This window comes from Amblyomma americanum, chromosome 3, assembly GCF_052857255.1.
Source record: "Amblyomma americanum isolate KBUSLIRL-KWMA chromosome 3, ASM5285725v1, whole genome shotgun sequence".
Classification (NCBI taxonomy): Eukaryota; Metazoa; Arthropoda; class Arachnida; order Ixodida; family Ixodidae; genus Amblyomma; species Amblyomma americanum.
The window spans coordinates 193,025,754-193,046,860 of NC_135499.1; the positions used below are offsets into that span (position 1 = coordinate 193,025,754).

Consider the following 21,107-nt stretch of genomic DNA (forward strand, 5'->3'; position numbering starts at 1 on the left):
GAAAGCAGAGTTTTATAAAGGTACACGTGAATCACCAACTAGGATACTGCCCCTCCAAGTGAGAAGACAGGAAAAATTCAAGCAAGGGCAATATCTCCAGAAGCAATGTGACAACGTGTAACAAAAAATGGTGAAAAACACCACCCATAAAACATAGTTATGACAATCCATTAACTCTTTCCCTAGCATGGGGAATGTAGGTTTCAGTTTTTTACAGCGATAGCTGTTAGGTGCCGTCCCTAGCTTTCCCGTCGCCATAACCGGTGGGTGTGTTAATGCCGCGGTCATGTGACATTAACGCACCCACAGTGACCTTATATGTCACTGTCAACCTGGGTTGCATAAGCCTAGGGGTAGCTCTGTATGGAACAGCCGCCTGGCAGTGCAGGGGTTATTCACTTGACCACTACACTAGTCTAGCAGGAATGTATCCTCGCAACTGAACGCCAAAACAGCAGTTGCTGAACATCGCATTACACAGTCGTAACCGTCCTGCGAGCTTTTTTTCCTGCAAAAAACTGCTACACTTGAAAATTTTATGCAATATACGAAAACAAAGCCAAATAAGTGCGCTTTTTAAGCACTGTGTTGAAACACACAGTGACACAGTCTTACTTGCCAAAACTGGACTGTTGAAAAAAATTGAACAAAACTTGTAAAGGTATGCTTGTATCTAAAAATAGGCTAAAAATTTTCTGAAACGTTAAAAAAACTAGTATTATCTCGAATAGTATTTTTACTACAGAACAATAACTGGAAACCCTATACTTGAGCACCGGAGTGCAGCCGCCTGTGTTCCAGGCTGGTTTCCCTCCATTGTCTCTGTCAGAACTGAAATTAGACTTAAAGGCAGCGTTTTCAGAGTTGCTGGGCACATTGAAACAAAATTCAGTCGTCTAACTAAAAGCCAGATGGCACTCGTGCCCATAAGTGGCGAAGTAGTCGTTAACAGGCAATCAGCGTGGTACTGCATCTTTGGAGTGCATTAAAAAAAATGCCGTCTTGCGTGTAGAAAAAAAAAAACTGAATTGAACTACAAGCCAGGTGCGCAGCGTGCCGGTAAGCAATGCAAAAAGTTCCGAAATTGCACTTGAAGTCATGCTCAATGGGCACGGTAGGGAAAGAGTTAAAGTTTGCTGTGAACTTTGTAAATTCGGATGACTACCGTTATGATCTATGACCTTCTGTACCTTTTTCAAAGACAGCATGCAAGTGAAATACAATGATGATAGGGTAATACATAATTACACTCCCACACTTACTTCCACAAGGCACACAGCAGAGGACCATGCCTTTTACTGCGTATATATCAGCAGTGACAAACTAGCACAATGCACTACTGTTATAAGAAACATGACCGAAGTGACCCACATTGTGGAGATCAGCATTATAGTTATATCATGTTATGTGAAAAACAGCAGAAAGAAAGAAGGCCAGGGAACTTAGCTAGGGCTGGGAAAAAGTCACAAGAACCAATTCAGCCAGAACAGGTGTGACTATTACGAAAACAGTGAACATAAAATTACTGAAATAAGCATTACTAAAACGACCCAGGCGCACCGACAGTGTCAGAAGAATTTGCTGTGACAGATCGCAAAGCAGCTCAAGTCCTTCAACCAGAAATAAAAATAGAACATGCAATACACACCAGGGAGTTTGAATAAACCAGCAGCATTAATTAGCAAAACAAAAGTTTCCCACACAGCGAGAGACAGCAAGCAAGGAGAGACACACACCATGACTGCCACAACCTCACCAGTGGAGATCGCCAGACCGTGCACATTTGGCTTGCATGAGGAGTTTGTAAATTTAACAGTGTTCTTGCTCGAATGTCGGACAGAAAACAAAACGCACGTGCTGCTGAGGGAATATAGTAGCGCCATGCAGTATTCTTAGAGAGTCTGGTCAGCTGCAAGCAGTCAGGGCCAGGCTGAAGACAAGATGGCACAGGGGGATTAAGGGGTTCTTCCTTTGCTCTCCGACTGTCTTACCCGGGCATTGGTTGTAATGTGCCTTTCCCTGTTTGGGGAAACGATGACCTCCTGTCCCGTCTGCAGGGACCCGACGGGGGTTGACTGAAATGGGGGCAATAGAGGCAGGAAAAAGAAGAAGGGCAAAGAACAGGGAAGGAAAAGGGAGGGGAATGTCTTAATCTTGCTCCGCACACAGGATGCAGCAACATATTCACTACACTAAAAGCACCAGGCCACAGAGTAAATGCTGCTGCTATAACAGACACATATGCCAGCCACCTAAACAACTATAACAAGTTCTCTCCAATAATACCAATGCCCCACTAAAACAGAAGCCACAGCCAGTCACCTGCTCATTTTCTTCCAAGCCAGAAATTGCAGGCAGCACAGAAATGTCAACCTGAGATGACATGCTCTTGGAGAGAAGGTATGAAGAGGAGACAAGGCAAGCATAGGTTCTATAGTCTTGCCTATCTTGCTTTCACATTAGATGCCCTGCCCATGCCCATTTATTGTTGATTTCAACTAGAATGTTATTACCTCGCATTTGTTCCCTGACCCAACCTGTTCTCTTCCTGTCTCTTAACGTTACACCAGTTATTTTTCATTCCACAGCTCGCTGCGTTGTCCTCAATTTCAGTTGGACCCTATCTGTTAACATCCACATTTCTGCCGCATAGGTGAGAACTGGTAAGATACAGCTGTAAGATAATTTTCTCTTGAGGTATACTGATAAACTGCCATTCATGATTTGAGAGTAACTAACAAATGCGCTCCACCCCATTCTTATTCTAGTTATTTCACCCTTGTGGTCTGTATCTGCAGTCACTACCTGGACTAAGTTACCACTTCCAGCTCCTCGCAACCAATAGTAAACTGTTGTCCTCCTCCGAGAATTTTCACCATTACTTCAGTTTTCTCCCTATGAACCTTTATACCCACCTACTTCAGTTTTCTCCCTATTAATTTTATATTCACTAGTTCGTTGATCATGCTTTTCAATTCGTTCCCCAAGTTGCTTAGCAAGGCACTGTTCTAAGCGAACCTCAGATTACTAAGGTATTCAACGTGAAGCGAAAATGCTAGCGAATCCTGCCGCGGCGGCGGAAAAACCTCTTTTGAGTCGTCACTGCGCCACGCTGCTCAATCACTCAGTCGCTTGCATGTGAACAAACTTTTATCTCCAACTGTTCACAATAGAGGACTCTAATACCTCCTTATATAAACATAATGTAACCAGCAACACAAGAAGAAGTTGATCTACTCCAACTAGCCTGCATGGTTAACCTCCTTGTCCTTTCCTTATTGGAATTTTATTATTTTCTTTATGGAGGACTATGGTAGCTATGCAGTCACAACAAATATCTTCCAGCATTTTTACATACGACTCTCTCTTCTACACCCTGGTTCCGCAATGCCAGCATGCTGCTGAGGTTTTCACTGAGTCAAATGCTTTCGCGTAATCTATGAAGGCTATATGCAATAGAATCTCTATGATACGATCCCAGTTTATACAGACTTCGGGACGATACAAATTCGTAAAATACCCGGGCCAGACTGCTCTGTGTGCAATGGGCACAATCATGCAAATCATGGGGTGAAGAAAAATATTTCGGGTGACGCGAATATTTTTCTTCACCCCATGATTTGCATGATTGTGATTTTACTGTAAAGACGTTTGCTATACTCTGCACATTTCTTTATCACTTGATTGATAGTGTGAACATGGCCTATTGTCGAGCGTACTTAATGAAAGCCTGACAGGTCCTTTGGCTGACTGAAGTCGTCTAAGGTTGTCCCCAATTCTATTAGCGATTAGCTTTGTACAAAAAAGCTTGTAGGAAACGAATAGTAATCTGGAATTTTTGGGACCACTGCTGGTGGTTCAACACCGACGCCGGGTTTCATGGTTGTGTGCTCTAAGCCAAGGCTTAAACATTCGTAGCGATCCTGCATGTTTTTCTAACCTCACATAAACAAGCACCTGGCTTTCAGGGCCAATGTTCAGCCTGTTTCGCATTACATCGCCGCGATTGGCCGGCGCCGCCGGCTACCACCAAACTGTTGGATCGCGTTAAAGTGAATGATACTAAACACCTGCGGAATGAATGAGTCTGACCGTGCGCGTTTGCTGATGACGGAAAGACGGACGGAGATATGAAATTTCGACCATTTTGAAAAAATCTGCTGAAACTACTCACAAACTACGTTCTGTGTTGTAGATAAGCTGCAATCCAAGCAATTAGCGGAGGTGGTACACCAATAAGTAATCGTCAGTTTTAAAAGAAGCTTGTTATGCGGCACCTTGTCAAAGGCTTTGGCAAAATCTAGAAATAAAACATCAATTTGGCTTGACTTGTCTAAAGCTGCACGGAAATCATGAATGGCTGTAATCAGTTGGGTAGTGGTAGAGAATCTCTTCCTAAAGCCGTGCTGAGCAGGGTTTAAGGCATTATTACTGTTTAATACTGGAAGTATATGATTGGCAATAATATGTTCGATAAGCTTACAACAGGATGTCGTTAGAGATATCAGATGGTAGTTGTTTGCACAGAGTCGATCATCATTCTTATAAACAGGGCCAACCTTCCCTGTGAGCCAGTCAGGCAGCAAGGAGGAAGAAGATAAGGAAGCATGAAATATTTTGGACAAAAAAAAAAAAGAGACAAATGATCCAGCATAGCTGGTCGCCCGGTTTTCTGGTCGCCCGCGCGGGCATGGAGTTGCGCCTCCTAAAAGCCTTCTATCTCCGTAGCGCATGTCCATGTGGATGCCACGTGCTAGCTATGCGCATAACTGCGCATGCACAGGTGCGTGTATAAAATGTGGAGGTGACACGGCGGCCGTATCACAGTTGTTTAGCATGGGTGACGAGAAGGAGAGTCCGGCCATTGCGGCGCAGAACGACACTGTGCCAAAAGCTGCCAAATGAGTATGAGGATGAACTGTTGAAGTTCCACCTTCATTAACAGCCCTCGATGGGATCATGGCTATGATCTGCCTCAGACAGGGAACGCGGATCCGACGCCTGTCTCATTCGATACACTAGAAAATAGCACAGTTGATTTTAAAGGTGCAAAAAGCATCTCTGTGCATACAATCGATGCATAACGGCAAGTGATGCTGTGCATCACTGCTGATGGCAGAAAGCTGCCACCATATGTGGTTTTCAAGAGGAAGACGCTGCCAAAAGTTTGCCCAGCACACATTTTCAATGTTTGCTTCACAGCTCAGAAATGAGGCAGTAAGGCTACACTTGCTGTCTGTGCATACGGTGGATCAAAAGAAGCACAGAAAGCACCCTAGACCAATGCATAAGAAGCGGCAGAGGTGACCATAACCAACTTAAGGAGGTGTTCATTCAGCCAGCTTCTCTGCCAGAAAGATTTGCACCAATAGCTTGAAGATTACGCACACTTAAGTTGAATTGAAGAATAAAGCGACCAAATCCTTATAATACTCAAAGCATGAACATGATGTCACCAGCACTGGCCGAGCGGCCAAGGACCGCACACCAGCAAAATATATGACACTGAAGACACGCTAGCATGATGGCTTAAAAGTGACAAAAGTGCTGTTAAGCAGTGAACAAAGTCATTTCTGCCCCAATAGCGCTTGCATGTTTGGCTATTGGGGCAGAAATGATGCACGCAAGCAAGTGCCCATCTGGACCATGGATGTGCTGGGATCAAGGATGTTAACTGCTGCTATCAGCTGTGTGCAACTGCTGTAATCGTGCTACTCTGCCCTGCCTCCACAGTAAAACAGTGCATGATTTCACAAAATCCTGGCAAGCAACTTCCATTTGACACTGATTACACCCGAAGAAAAAAGTACAGGCACCTGGCCAAACTATTCTGATATAAACTTGGAAAAAAAAAAATAATACAGATTACTTCAATCACACAGTGGCACATACTTCTTGGCTCTAAACACAACTAGGAATCCTCAACGCAGATTATCAGACTAATGCTCGCCCAACAGTTAGAGATGGCAATTTTGACCCCACTATAAACTGGCATTCTCTGACATGTTTCCTCGCCATTACCAGCATGTTCTTTCATTACACATGTACAGTTAAACCTGGTTATAACGAAATTGAAAAAGGTCTAGATTTTTCGTCACATCTAGGTTTCCGTAAGAAAAGTCGAAAGGACACCGCAGAACAAAAACCAAAGTAAGAAATAAATGCAGGTGAAATCACCTTGAAAATGTTTACAGAATAAAAGCGTTACTCGAAGTAACAAACACGGAGAAACGTTTCGCGATTGTGCTGCCGCAGTCGCGCCATCTCCGCCATGGCTCTTACAACGCCTCTACGAGTGGGTAGGAAGGGTGAGGGAGGCGGGAGAACAGCGACCGAGCTAGAGGAGAACGTGTGCGGCCGCACCGCCGCTGTAGACCGATTGCGGAGGCATGTGCTTCTACCGGCATGTTCCCTCTGTCGGTCTTCCCCTCGCTGCTGCCCCAGGAAAGGACTCCTTGCCTTGTGTGACCGGCACTCTCCGTCGTCCCACTCCCGACAGGCAAGAGCTATTGGCGCTGCAATCACGCGAGCAACCCGTGGCAGCGATGGCCATGCGCAGCTCGTGTCGTTTTTTGCTATGCCCTTTTATTTTTTGCAGCTTTTGAACATGAACTGTTGTAATGCCACCTAGTACGACGTTCCAAAAGAGAGCGCGCCGGAGATGCACCGACAGCGCTGGAGCATGGCGCGTTATGTCAACGAAAGTCGCTCGTTACAATCAGCATTCCTCTCATGTCAGTTCGTGCTTTATCGTCATGAAACTTTTGTGTAGTTCTGCCAAATTTTGAGTGGCTCAGCACTAGCTAACAGACAGATGGCGCAGCCAGTTCGCTACATCAAGGTCAACCGCCACAACACCTTCGTTACATGGAGGTCTGAAATACATGTGCCTCAATGGGGGTGGCGCTGGGGAATTCAGAAACTCCGTAATATCGAGGAATTCGCTATATGGAGGTTCATTACATCCAGGTTCAACTGTATGACATAAACACATTATACAGCAAATGATTCCGGTATCTAAGGATGCTCTTTTACCCGTACTTTTACAATGGTGAGGGCAATGATTAATTTAATTGACAATCAATGCATTTGGTTAGACGCTTTGTGAAACCAGTTAGTCTTGCGCTATATGAAGATTCGAGACTAGAAAGCAGCTAAAACTGACTCCCTGTGAGCTGTGCAAGAAAACGAGGCGAGTAAAATCAACCATAAATACTATATGCCAGCAAGACTACCAGAGGTCTGTCTGATGTGTGGCCACTAAAATAGCAGCAGCAATTCACTGCTCTGCTGCTGCATCAAGCTCTAGCCGCTTAGCTGAACTAACCCAGCAGAAGCCCTAAGTGACAAACCTGGCTGGAGTTTTCCTCGTCGGAAGGAAGAGCATTCCTCAGTGCCCTCAGCTGTTCAAAGTTTTCCGGCTGAGTCATGCATCGCGGCATAAAGAACAAGAAGGAAGAGACAGCCACGCAATGGTGGCAGTCAGCTTTCTCGCATAACGCAGAGCCGACATGAGATGTGCAATTCACTCGGGTGACGTACCTTGGCAGGCATAAGGCAGCGAGTCTCAAAAGCACCAGTCTCATTTATAATTTTCAACATTGTTCTTCAAGCTAAGTTGCAATCAGTGACCAAGTACAGACACAGCAGTACTTATCCATTCTTTTCACCACAAAGCAAACCATGATGTCAGCCCACAATGCTCTCTTATTTGATGAGTGTTACATGCACCAATTTGCAGTTCAATTAAACCAACAAACCCTCTAACAGAATCAGCTCCCTATATGAGAAAAAACGTATACTAGTTTTAACAATGCATGAAATGTCCTATAATCTGTTAAACGTACCTGCAGCCTATGGAAATTAAAGTGGTAACTTGTTTTTTTCGGCCTAATATAGACACAAGCGGGCATCGCTATCACAATCAATCCATTCTCCACCGCCGTGAAAAGCGCCATCTTGGATTTAAATCGTGACGCGAGGTGGTGCGGACATGACAAAATCATGAGTAAAGCTCAGATTCAGCCTAATATCACTTGCAAGTGAAATATGGGGAGCGGAAAATTTCGCTACAGTCACCGCCCGATTTTTCGGACTCGAAGAGACCCGAAAAATGGTCCGAATAGTCGAACAGTCCGAAAAATCCGTGAAATACAAAAAAAAGTCACTTTAATGAGATCAAATCGGCTTAAAAACGGCACTAATTTTACCTTGCGGAAAAATTTCTCTTGCTGGTGACGATCTGCGCCTGTATTTGGGCCAAAGTTGTGTGTTCACTGTACACTCTATACAGCAAGGTCATAGCGTTCAGTTGAATACTTCCCACGCTTCTATGACGGACCCGGTGGCACCGGCGGGGCCATGTTGCCCACAATGTGCACCACACCACTCTTCAAATACACGCAAGGCCAAAGCACTTTTCATTTGAAGCGGTGGAACCGCCAGACGGAATGACAAAACGGCGAACGGATGTAACTTTGTGAAGACGGAACGCCACTCGGTTGACGCGGTCTGAGAAACCCAAGTGACGAAACGGCAAATGGCGAACTTTACCCCCCACGGTGGCTCAGTGGTTAGGGCGCTCGGCTACTGATCCGAAGTACCCGGGTTCGAACCCGACCGCGGCGGCTGCGTTTCGCTGCCCGTGTGCTGTGCGATATCAGGTGGTCTAAATTACTACGGAGCCCTCCACTACGGCACCTCTTTCTTCCTTCACACCCTCCTTTATCTCTTCCTTTACGGCACGATTCAGGTGTCAGCCGAGATGCGAGTCAAATACTACGCCATTTCTTTTCCCCCAAAGACCGACTTACCAATTTTCAATGTATGAGACAAGCGATAACTGCCCGCGACAACGTTGGAGACAAAAGCAAGTTGATGGCGATGACAATCTGAATGCCACCTCGAAGTGGCAGAGATCACAGGGACCTCTACTGGCAAAAATGAGGTACCGAAAGTATGTCAAGCCAATCCAACAGCAGAGTAAATCCACTTCAATCATAGATGGTGCCTTTTGTGCCGAGGAAAAGCCGATAAGATGGCCAATTTTGGCCTGCAGGCGACTGAAATTGGTCAGAAAAATCGAACTTTCAGACTTTGAAGTCCGAAATATCCATCGCGAATATGCATGCGCTTCTATGGGGTGACTGAATATGCATGCGCTTGTATGGGGTGACTGACGGTGCCTCATCGAAGTCCGAAATATCCTTCAAGTCCGAATTATTGGAGTCCAAATTACCCGTCGGCTACTGTATTTTTAAAGTACGTTTTTCGCAAAAAAGTTCACCTCACAAATTTTTCACACTACTCAATTATTCGAACCATTTTCCGGGTTTGAACATATGAACATAAACTTCAAATCAATTTGAGATTTCTTTCCAAATAAAAAAAAAGAAATGTGGCATTTGTCATAAGGAAATCTTGCCTTGGTATGATGGAGCCTGTATGAATGCAGTTGGTCAACAGTGACACGTGTTAAGGGGGGACAATACCCTAAAAGAGAGAACTTCTGAACTGCTTGCTCGGTTTTGTTGAAACTTGCGGGGCTATTTTATAGCACTGCTGGGACCATTCCTGCCAAATTTCATTATTCTAGGATAAGTATGAAGTAGATTTTGCAACCTTTATGACAAGGATGACTATGCTTGCTTAGGAAAACTATAATTAGGAAAATAAGGGTAATTTTCTCAATTTTTGTGTTATGCGGCCTTAGGAATGTCCGGAGCACAGAACTTTTGAATTATTTTGTTTAGTTTTGTTACATTTTGAAAGAATGCTAGCATATAAAGAATGACATTGTTTCTCATTTTGCACCATTGTTTTACGCCATTTTTTCAGTATGAAAAAAAAAAAGAGAAAAATAGACAAACTGAGTGCACAGTTCCCCACAATATTTCGCTACAAAAAGCCTGCTACAATACTACTACCATCAAGTAACATCGAAACGACAGTTTTCTAAGTTGGCAGTTTACTGAAAACAGAGGAGATAAGAAAAATGGACTCAAGATTGAAAATCACCCCACTTTGTTTGCTGCGCTACAATGTTCAAGAAAAGCCCCCAATAGAATAATAAAATTTGGCAGAGATGGTCCCTGCAGTGATATAAACAACCCTCCCCCAAGTTTCAATGAAATCGAGCGAGCAGTTCAAAAGTTAACTCTATAGGGTAGTATCCCCTCTTAACAATTTTTCTTATCACAAGCTGCCCAAAGCAATCAGCGGCGAGTGATGAACAGATTGTGAACCACAAGAGAAGTGCGTCTAGTTTTAAATGGGCAAAAATAGCACTCCACTGCTCAATTCGTCAGCAACAAGATTCACAAAAGAAATCGCCTCACCATCTGTTTGCCCGTCCAGTCAAATTCTCCGTCATCCACATAGCCCTTGCGCTCAAACAAGTCGTGGAACATTTTTCTCAGGTAGTCGTAGTCAGGTGTCTCAAAAAAATCTAGCCGCCTGACGTACCTCAAGTAAGTGGCCATTTCTGAAAATGAATTTAACCAATTTGTGAGTTAACAGGCATCAACAAGTTTCAAAGAGACTGAAAAAAAAAAATAGTGGCAAAAACTTGCAAGCAGACAAGCACATATGCACACACACACACATCTGCCATGCCTTTTGAGATGACCTAGGAAATAAAGTTCATGCCTTTTGCCATGACACTGCGCACCTGCCCTGGAATGTCTTCGAATACAAGTTCACAACAATCCTTACACAAATTTTAGAAAAATGCACTTGGCATACATATAAAGTGAGCAGCCACAACACTTTTAGTCAATTTAGATTCGCAATCACATTTAAGGCCTCCATAGCACAATGGGAACCGAAGGTGGAGATGTGAACTCACCGGGATAGCCATCACAAAGCACCTCAATGGGGGTGGCCCGCTTTGTGTCACCAATTTTCTGGTAGCGTTCCTTGAGGGTGTCCGCCTTGAGGCCCTGCCATGGAAGGCTACCCCGCAGGAAGTACATGAACATGTGTCCCAATGCCTCCAAGTCATCCCTCCGGCTTTGCTCTGCACAAAGAGAACAGCACTGGCCAATGATAGAGCAGCACAGCAAAAAGATCAAAGCCATCACACTTGTGCAAACATTATGGACAAATTTTCAATTCAATGCTATGATTTTACCAATGATTTGCCCAACATAAAAAAAAGAAACTAAGCTGAAGGCACAACTGATAAGCTACTGATGACACGGTAGTAAAGATTAAGTACCTATGAACAGGAATACAAACAAAACAAGAGAGAAAAACATTAATGAAATTACAATACAAATCCTAGGTAGGCGATACATTATTAGGGCATGGCAACCAGTGAGAAAGCAAATGACACAAAGGAGCAAGAAAAAAATCGGAACAGAACGTAACTAAAGAAATTGTTTTTAAATCCCAATGTCACTGCGCATTAGGTCATGAAATTTAGATGCGTTAGGTTCAATGGTTATGTGTGCTGGCAGGTTATTCCACTCGATTATAGTGCATGGTATGAAAGACTTTGCAAATGCGGATGAACGGCATGTGATGTGTTTAACTTTGAATGGATGGTTGAGACGCGGAAAGAAGGCTGACAATGAGTAAAAAATCAAGGTGAAGCGATGATGATAAAATTTTATGAAAAAAACGCTAGTCGTTTTCAGCAGTAAGATACAGGTTGTAATTCAACACAATTTTTAAGGGGAGATGAGGGTCTTGAAATGACCAAAAGATGCGAGAATTTCAATTTTGCAAAAATGGCATATTTCGGGATCAATACACTAAAGTTCCTGCTTAAAAAGTTTCAAGTCTAAATTTAACCTCCGACTACTAAAAATATATGTATATTTCACGCATACGAAGCCCAGAAACGGTGACTTTGGAGCGAAATGCAGCAGGACTTGGTGCCTGTCGCTTCCCACGACCACGTCCCCTATGGCCGCCATCTTGGTTTTGCTTGAAAGCTGGGCCCTTCCCCCACTGCCCGATGTAACTCACTACTGTGAAATATTTTTAGAAGGTTCGCATTCCACTTTTTTCGAGGTCTCCACAACGACCTCCAAATGACTGGCACGCATAATTCAAATGCCATTTTCTCAGCTTCGTGTTTCTTGCCAACATGACTTATTATGTTTTTATGGTGCAATTTCAATTAATGTTTTGTGAACCATAATGCCACCTAACTATACTTCATAATTACGGTGCTTGGACAAAACTTATCACTTTTATATGATGATGTACTTCAACAATTTAATTAGCATAGCTGCAGATGGCAGGTGTTTAGCTGCAGCCCCATTTCAATCGAAATCAAAAGTGTCTCAACGACATTAATCATTTAATTAGGCTTGTTATTTTCTAATAATATGGGAACTAATTGAGATATACTTAAACTAACTACATTTTTGAAAACAAGAAGAATAAGCACATATATATACCTAATTTCGGTATGGTACCTTTAATAATAAAAATGTACCCGAGTCTCCCAGTGACACTGGAATTATATGAGTAGCACGAAAAAAATAACGCGCATTATCATTTTGCAAGGACTCAATATTACCTACGTAATAGGCTTGGTCAGGGACTGCCACAGTGGACTTCGGCCAAAAAAATTTTCTGGGGTAGGCTTTTTCTGAAGGCATGTGGTGGGCTCCTGACCAACAGGTTTTAATGCGGTAGCGTTAAAGGCCTCGTTACCCAGAAAATCCGGTGTCGGTATCGTGAGTGAAAAATCACGAGCATGGATTTGGCAGGTCATCCCCAGAGAGCAACCTAGGAGGCTACCTAGGTCATGTGACTTTGCGGCGTCATATCAAACTGCCCAGCGAACAATGAGCAAACTGCCCACCGTGGCAGGCCGCAGTTAATCATGATTGGTCGCTCGGGAAGAGCAACCTGGGCCGCACAAGGCCCACCGCTGGGAGCACCTGCCATCGCAGGGCAGTGGTGCATCGCATAACCGCTGCACCAGGCGGGCTATGACTCCCAGGGATCTGTGAATGTAAAGTACAGAATGATCGTCTGCATATATCGGAATTTACCCATTACACTATTGCGTCATACCCTTAAGATGGAGCTTAAGGTTGGATTTCTTGAATTACGCTTCAGCGGTTTCTGGAGCTATCTTATAGCCTAATGTAAGGCAAGTCAGAAATGGAAATGAGCGCTCCAAAGACTGTTCGTTTCCACAATTCACTGGTCGCCATGGCAACTGACTGTATTTTCGGACAACAGGCTCTCCAAAGGTACTTTTATCCTCCCTTCACTTTCTAACCGCGTGACAGAGCCACACATCTCGTCATTCCCAAAATTAACGGCGCTCAAAATGGGTGCCTGGCTTGCAGAGTTCCACGATGCTTACTTCGGCAGCGCAAATGGAATGTAAGCAAGGCACTGCTGTGTCTAGGCTCATGCTATATTGGCCTGGCTATACTGGTAGGCTCATGCACACCTGCAGGTGGATGCCTGAGAAAGCCACCTCCTTCCGACTGTTCCATTTTTGCTAGATGATATTGGGCATTCGCCTCACCTTTGCCAAGATGTGTGTTGATGCTCATATAACGGGCTGTGCCTGTCAGGCTCTTGTGTTCCCGGTAGGGAATGTGCTTGTTGGTTTCCGGGTCAATGTACTCCTTGGCCAACCCGAAGTCAATGATGTGGATGATATTGTGCTTCTTGGTGGACTGCCGCCCGATGAGAAAATTTTCGGGCTTCACATCCCGGTATATAAGGTGCTTTGTGTGCACATACTCGATTCGATGAAGCTGAAAGAAGTCAAGATAAAAAAAATATATATACATTTGATGACAGCTTTTCTTTCACCCACAAAACATAATCGAATTTGTCAGCTGCAGTTTTGAGTTAGCCCTAACCATGCCCACACCACGGCTCGTCCAACAAACACTAAAAATGATTTTTCATGCTTTCCATTTGCACCTAAAGAGTGGAGTTCAAGGTCTTAAGACCTCATCCACTGCTCCTCACTAGTGATCACATTTTAAAGAGAAAAGTGCCTTCAATGGGACAGTTTAAATGTCCCGTGCTTAAGGGCACAGCGTAGGCCTGTGAATTTTGAGGCATTTTTAAGACCCATTTTTTCAGTAACACAACCTAGCTCAATCGAGCTTTATTTTATTCCTCATTCTTGTGCCTCTTATCTGAACTGGAATAGTGGCTTTACAGCGAATATTTACAGTTTCAAAATTTTTTTACAAAACCAATATTTTTTTTTTTGCTGCCTGCATAAAATAAAACTAATAAAAAATAATAAAAGATCTACTGCATCGATGACCACCATTCCAGTAGCTCTGCATCTCTATGCTGATAAAGCTCTAAAAAATCCAGGTTTTAAAGTTGTTTTTTCTATTAACGGTCAAGTGTAACAAAAAATGACATTTCGAGATATTCAAGGTCTAAGATGAAAAAATGTTTCCTTCAACTCTTTGGCAGAAACAACATGCACTGAAAATTCTGTTTAGTACAAGTACCAGGCTCAGTTTGAGACTTATTCGCTTGTCTATCATATCACGATGTAGCACCCAGGTGATGTCTCAGGTGCCCTCGAGAATATCGTAGGACATAATCTCAAGTTACCCTGTTGTCACTAAATATGAGCACTGTGTCCAAGATGGTAATTCATAGATGTACACTTGAAGGAAGGTGCCGTACGTACTTGTGTAAGGGCCGCACTTTTTTTGCATGGTTTTGATGGTGCGCGGCCCTTACACGGGACTGGCATTTTTCTGACTAAAATTTTCCGCTAAATTTTTCCGACTACAGTGGAGCCCCGATTATGCGCCCATTTTTAGTGCTGCGACACACATTTTTATGACGAATTAGCACAGTCCCAGCAAATCCATCAAATACATAACGCACTGAAAGTATGGATGATAGGATGCAAGCTTGATGATTGGTATGAATTAACCACAAATAGTAAAACAGGTTTCTAGATCAGTTGTAGGCAGACATCACATGACTAAGTTATAATCAAGATCCTCCGAAGCTCTGGCACTCGATTGACTGAAGGTTCGGAGTGGCTGACTAAGTTATGATCAAGATCCTCCGAAGCTCTGGCACTCGACTGGCTGACGGTTCGGTGTGGCACGCCATGCGCGTGACCCATGGCCACCTGGCCTGCTTTTCCCCGCGCTTCATCACTGTCGAAGGCTTCGCAGAAATCAATTATACGTTCAATGCAGAACAGACCGGAGGGTTAAAAAATGTACACAATATTCATTCTGGGTGCTCGCCTTCTTTGTCTACTAGTTTTCCATCTTTGTATCCATACGTACAATGTATGCTCAGAAAGGCATAGGTGTTGTTTACTTAAGGCAACCTGGGCCTACGTTTTTTTTCTGTGCTTGGATAGAAAATCATAAGAATAGATACACTAAATGAATTCCAGCATTAAAAATAAAACACTGATGTGTAAAAAAAATACTAACAAATGCTTGGAAGGAACTTTTTGTTTTTTCACAAATAACTGCACAGCCAACAGGACCGCAATATCAACTCACTAGCTGAATGGCGGTAAGTAGGACTGTCTTCAGAGAGAACTTGCGGTCACATAGGTCGAAGAGGTCCTCTAGGCTGGGGCCCATCAGTTCCATGACCAGAGCATTGTACTTGCCACAGGGGCCAAAATAGTAGACCTTGGGGATGCCTTCTACAAGATAAACGAGTGTAGGAAGGGGTAGAGAGGCAGCAAAACAAACGTCAGGCCAGAGATTTTCAGGAAGACGATGGCAAAGCATGCCAGTAGTATACACCATGTGAAAAAGGCATCTCTTCTACAAACTGAGAGCTACAAAACGGTAGCACGTCTGTCCCTTGAAAAGTGTTGCACACTGAGTTTACTGCCAAGTTTCACACATGAAAATGTCCTATTAAGGTATGAGGCCACTTTGAAAACAATATAAAAAAGGTCACTTTTAAAAATTTTGTTTCATCAAATACCCATTTATTTCTGAATGACCTGCGACAAAAATTATGCTTCTAATTAACACTGTTCAAAAGATATTGCCAAGCTTGTACCTCCTGCACACCTCGCGACGCTGAAACTATAAGTTTTGCATCTAAATAATTACCTCATTTTTGCAAAATTAGTTGTTTTTCTTCTCTTTCAGCTTGGACTAATAATATATTGTTTCTAACCATCTGTCTGTTTTCGTTTGTATTTATTAACTTTGTATTCAATAACGGGCATTTCGAAGGCCTTCAAGCCGATAGTCTATTCACTCAAAGGTCGATAAACGCTGCTACATGGACAGTTTCAATGGCCACCAAGTCAACAGTCTATCGAGTCAAAGGGGCAGCGCGTAACTCTATCGAGATTTTGAGGGCCTTTGAGCGTTGCCCAAGGTTGCTAGCGTTGCTTCAGGTAGTGCCAGTACGCATTATCGTGCACGATACGTTCACGGCACAAAAGCACGAACGAACATTAATCTCCTAAACTTTCATGAAAGCAGTAAAACATTATGCAGTACAAAAATTGTTGAAATTGTGTCTTTCAAGACAATGTAACTGGCATTTAATAATAACTAAAGACCTCCTTTGAATCCAAAAATGTGTATTTCAATATTTAGTTTAGATTTATGAAAATATTTTTGTTATTTGCGCAAAATTGAAAGTAGCGACTGTGGCTCCACACAAGCTTGGCATAAAAAACGAGAACCATTTCAATGGCCATCGAGATTTGCCATGTAGCAGAGGCACAACAAGTTTGATAGCAATTGAGAATCTCGAATGCTCTCGACTCGATGGCCATTGAAACTGGCTGTGTGACAGGGGTATTAAAAACTCACAAGAGACTCAAGGTGCCTGGAACACACTGGATGGTTATGACAGCCAACCATCACTGAAGTTAGGTTTGAATGATGCAGTGAGTCATGAATGCAATGGCAAGAGAAAGACACCAGACATTTTGCAGAATTCTGCCGTCAAACCTGGTCAGCACACCCTGAAAGCGTGCCTGACTCGTGACTACTACCAGCATATCTGGAAATCTTCCATCGGTCTGCTCATGCCAAAAAAAACATGGGGGAATAAAAAAAAGTGAGCTTACACACTAGCGGATACTTGGAAAAGCAAGAGTGAGAAGGAGCTATGCTAAAACTATGGTGAATTTCAACCCTCCTAAAACTGCTTTATGGCATTTGCAGTAATTCCCAATCATCTTTGTCATTAATTTCAAACTCACTTTTTTGCCATTCCTTCTGACATAAGAAATCCTAACGTTATTTCTGTATAAGATTTTTACTGAAACTTGGTGCTTGTTTATGCAGCTGTGCAATGAACCACAATAAGTAAAATCGTGCATTTTTTGTTATTACTGCAATTTTCTCAAAAGGGCCTGGTCATTCCGATATTATACAATAAGTCATGGCATCAAAAAAGGCCTGGTCATTCCACTATTATACAATGATAAGTCACGGCACCATAATTACTTTGGTTCACTGCACAGCTCATACCTTTATGTATATAAGTGCAAAGGCAATTTACTTCGCAATGACAAATTCAAGTTATGACGGCTGGTGTCAGATGTATATATAGCTTGTATTTAAAATGACTTTGAACTTTTCTTTCATCTGCTCTAACACTTTGATTAAGATAAAACATGATTTCAAAAACAGGAACCTAAAAAAAGGGTCCCTAAGAAAGACCACTAATTTTCTGTTTGTACAGGCTATTGGAAAAATGCTCCAATCAAGTGGCCTTACACCTTTTAAGTCCTACAGTAAAACCTCGTTAATTTAAAATTTGGAAAGAGAATTTTTCAAAAAAAAACAAAACATCCGAATTACTTGAATGCTGAATTTTTGAATGGACCCCCAGAAATGCCAAAAACCATTCGCGTGAAAGCTAAATTTATTTTGTGGGAACCTGGAAAATTGTCCTCTTTAAAGACGAAAGCTGCTCGACAAAAGCAATTTCTCGCAGTTCAATCAAAATTTTAATTCGTGTGGCGGAAGCAAACTGCCCTACAATGGTAAGGCTCGCCGCACCTTCTTTCAGTGTCCAAAACGGTGGCACTAGAGCTTCTTCGTGTGTGACATCGCATGTGAGGAGGCTTCAGTACACAAACAACAAACAGCATGTGATGAGCGTGGAGTTTCAGCGCGCTGTAAGGATGGACATACCACGCGGGTGGAAGCAAGGGAGGCGTGCACTGGCATCGGAGTGGCAAGACACCTCCGAAAACCAAAAAAAAAAAAAAAAATCAGCAACAGAGCATTTGTCGTAGCAAACGATGTGCAGCTTGGCTGGCTGGCTGATATACACAGCCAATGGGAGCCGGCGCCGCTGGCTGGTGACGAAGCTCCGAAAACGAAACTATGCGGCCGGGCCCTCGCTTGGCCCGATGACGGGAACCTGCCAACTATCAACACGCCTGCCTTTGTGCACAGATCAGGGGGGCGCGGGTGAAAAAGTAATACGCAACTCAGGCCTGTGGACGATTATCTGGACGATCGCCTGTCGAGCACGTCAGATCTGGACATGTCTCTCCTTCTGGGGTTTGTCTGAATTGACCGATGCGAGCGTTGCAACATCCTAGTAAACGAGCTTTCAACGCGTAGACTTGCATGGGCATTTGTGGGGACTCCGGTAGCAGTCTGAATTTCTGAATTAAAGGGGGCGGAATAAACGAGCTTTTACTTTAGCAGTGCTACACCTCGTATGTTTTCGCTCTCGGAATGGAGGGCGGTTTCTGGCCTGGCAAAGGTTTCCGTATGATGACGAGTGCCTTAAAAATTAACTTCAGTGCTGTTCCTGGCATGTCTTCAGACCAAATTGACCGGTGCGCACGCGATTTTGCTCCGAATTAAAGAGTGTATGATGCCATTGACTTCAGTACATTCTTGATGGGAGGAAGCAGAAAGGCCAAGTTATCCGAATTTCTGAATTAACGGGGGCCAAATTAACGAGGTTTGACTGTACCACATTAAATGATTGAAAAAATTTCCCTTAAAAACAAGCAGAATAGGCAAATGCAACGAGTACCAGTAAAACAGGCAAATGCACCGAGTAGCGGTGTCCAGATAATGCAGCACCTCTGCTGCACATTACTGCAAATGTGCTGTGTCCTCCAATAAAACCTCCACATACCATCATGGACAGAAATTCCCAGGATGAGCAAGTTACAACTGCAGCTTATAGCTGCTACTGGTGGCTTGAGACGACAAAAATGAAGGTGCAAGTCAGACTCACGCGCTGAAATGATGCGATAGCCCAAGAACATGACATCTATAAAGCAAAATTACTTTCTGTGCACCCTGAAGACTTTTGTCCCCAATAGCACACTGTTCAGGCATGAGCACAAAGATCTTTGGTGCATTACAAAGTCAGTTCATCTAGTGAAAGCTACCACATGCACTGTTTCTCATTATTACGAATAAACTAAATCAGCATATCTATTACCGTACAGTGGATGAGAGAATAAAATGAAGAATCTTACCATTGTTTCCTAAAAGCTTGTAAAACCTGTATTCTAAATGTAACTGTGGAGCCTTTGACTTCATAGGTTCCTGATGAAGAAGGGATAAGAGGGTAGGAAAGAATAAAACATTGATTACAGAATGAAGACTCACACATCTCTCTGGTGCCTTCATGCACCTAGCAACACAACTACCAGGGTGCTAGAAGAAAACTCTCACTCATTGCCACCATTGTGATCAAGGAAAGAGCTGGCAGTATGCTGTCTCTTTCCACCTTACATAAAACCTTGTGAAGCACAACATTCCAAAGGCACTGCAGATTTTGACAGGATCAGGACTATCAGCCCCTTCGGGCACGAAAATTTGAAAATGAGAATATCAAAAAATTAAATTCCTTTTAGCTACTTCGCATCAATACGATTTCTTGGAACCATGCCTTCAGGAGCCGGCATGCAAAGAAATAGAGCACAAGAACAAGGAGGACGACAGGACGAAGCACCTCCTTGTTCTCATATGCTCCATCTCTCCCTGTGCATTGGCTATCCTGCATGCGTGGAAAACAACCAACTAGACCAACAGCAAGTGTTTCTTAAGTATATTCCGTGGAACCAATACCTGCCTGAATGTACGCAAAGCATATGCAATAGCTGATGTAGCCATGACAATGTGTGTACCTGTACCCTATTAAACTGCAGAACTTACTTGTCATTCATAAGCAGTACATATTCCTCCTCTGAACTCCTCATAATTACTCAAAGACTTCATTTTTACTCCACTGCATCGAGTGTAAATAGCATGTCGGTCCCGAAATTCCTCGATTTTGCTAGGTTTTCCAGGAACACTCCAATCTTATGCCCCTATCACACGGCCAGTTTCAATGGCCCTCGAGTTGAGGGCCTTCAAAATTCTCAATTGCCATCGAACTCAAAGGAGTTGTGTCACTGCTACACAGCAAATCTCAATAGCCATCAAGGGCCTTCGAGCGCTGCCCAAAGTTGCTAGCGTTGCTTTGAGTGGCGCCAAGCACACTTTCGTACATGATACATTCACGGTACAAAAGCATGAACAAACATTATTCTCCTAAACTTTAATGCAAGCAGTCTGTGCAATAATTTTAAAATTGTATCAGTCTGGTTTTAAGCAAATTAAGCGTATTAATTTTTGTTGCGGTCTTTGCATTGCTTGCACACGTACGTAGCATTGACAACATGGCGGCGCCCTACCTGCCCGCTTCACAGCGATAACAGCTTTGGCGCTGATCGTGTTCTAAACAGTTGTATTCGCCTTCGATTTGCCCATTCTTACTCTTACATAAAATTTCAATAGACAAACAGCTTTCGTTTTTCAGACACAAAGGCAATTTCCCAGGTGTTAAGCCTGACGAAGCAGCGCTTCGACGCAGTTCGACTGGCTTGGTTTTGACTGGTCTTGTATTAGAGTGGCCACAGCAGTGTCTATATCTGTCAGTAGACTGCGCTAGAACAACTAGGTGCCCCCGGGAAAACCACAAACGAGGCAGTACACGGGGATATGGGCTGGGCATCGTTCGAAGCACGGGAAGCTCAGAGTAAAATACTATACGAAGAACGCCTGAGGATATTGGACGATAAAAGGTGGGCAGCTAAGCTATTTAAATACCTATACAGAAAGAGCGCTGCCTCACAGTGGCGGAAAAGAACTACAAAGCTAACCAGTAAGTTT

At 43.3% G+C, this 21,107-nt stretch overlaps 1 protein-coding gene across 5 annotated transcripts in view; it reads right to left on the bottom strand.

The window, feature by feature from the left end:
• Positions 1–21,107, bottom strand: part of gish (casein kinase I gish) — a 47,831-nt gene that overhangs the window by 5,975 nt on the left and 20,749 nt on the right. For 3 of the 5 annotated variants that reach the window (XM_077659408.1, XM_077659409.1, XM_077659407.1), the window contains 6 exons: positions 19,427–19,496; positions 15,489–15,637; positions 13,502–13,736; positions 10,847–11,017; positions 10,338–10,483; positions 1,992–2,075 (listed from right to left, as the gene is read on the bottom strand). In XM_077659408.1, the coding sequence (XP_077515534.1) occupies positions 1,992–2,075; positions 10,338–10,483; positions 10,847–11,017; positions 13,502–13,736; positions 15,489–15,637; positions 19,427–19,496 (855 nt within the window). The remainder of the gene's footprint in view (positions 1–1,991; positions 2,076–10,337; positions 10,484–10,846; positions 11,018–13,501; positions 13,737–15,488; positions 15,638–19,426; positions 19,497–21,107) is intronic. The other 2 variants (XM_077659411.1, XM_077659410.1) reach the window with 1 other exon arrangement.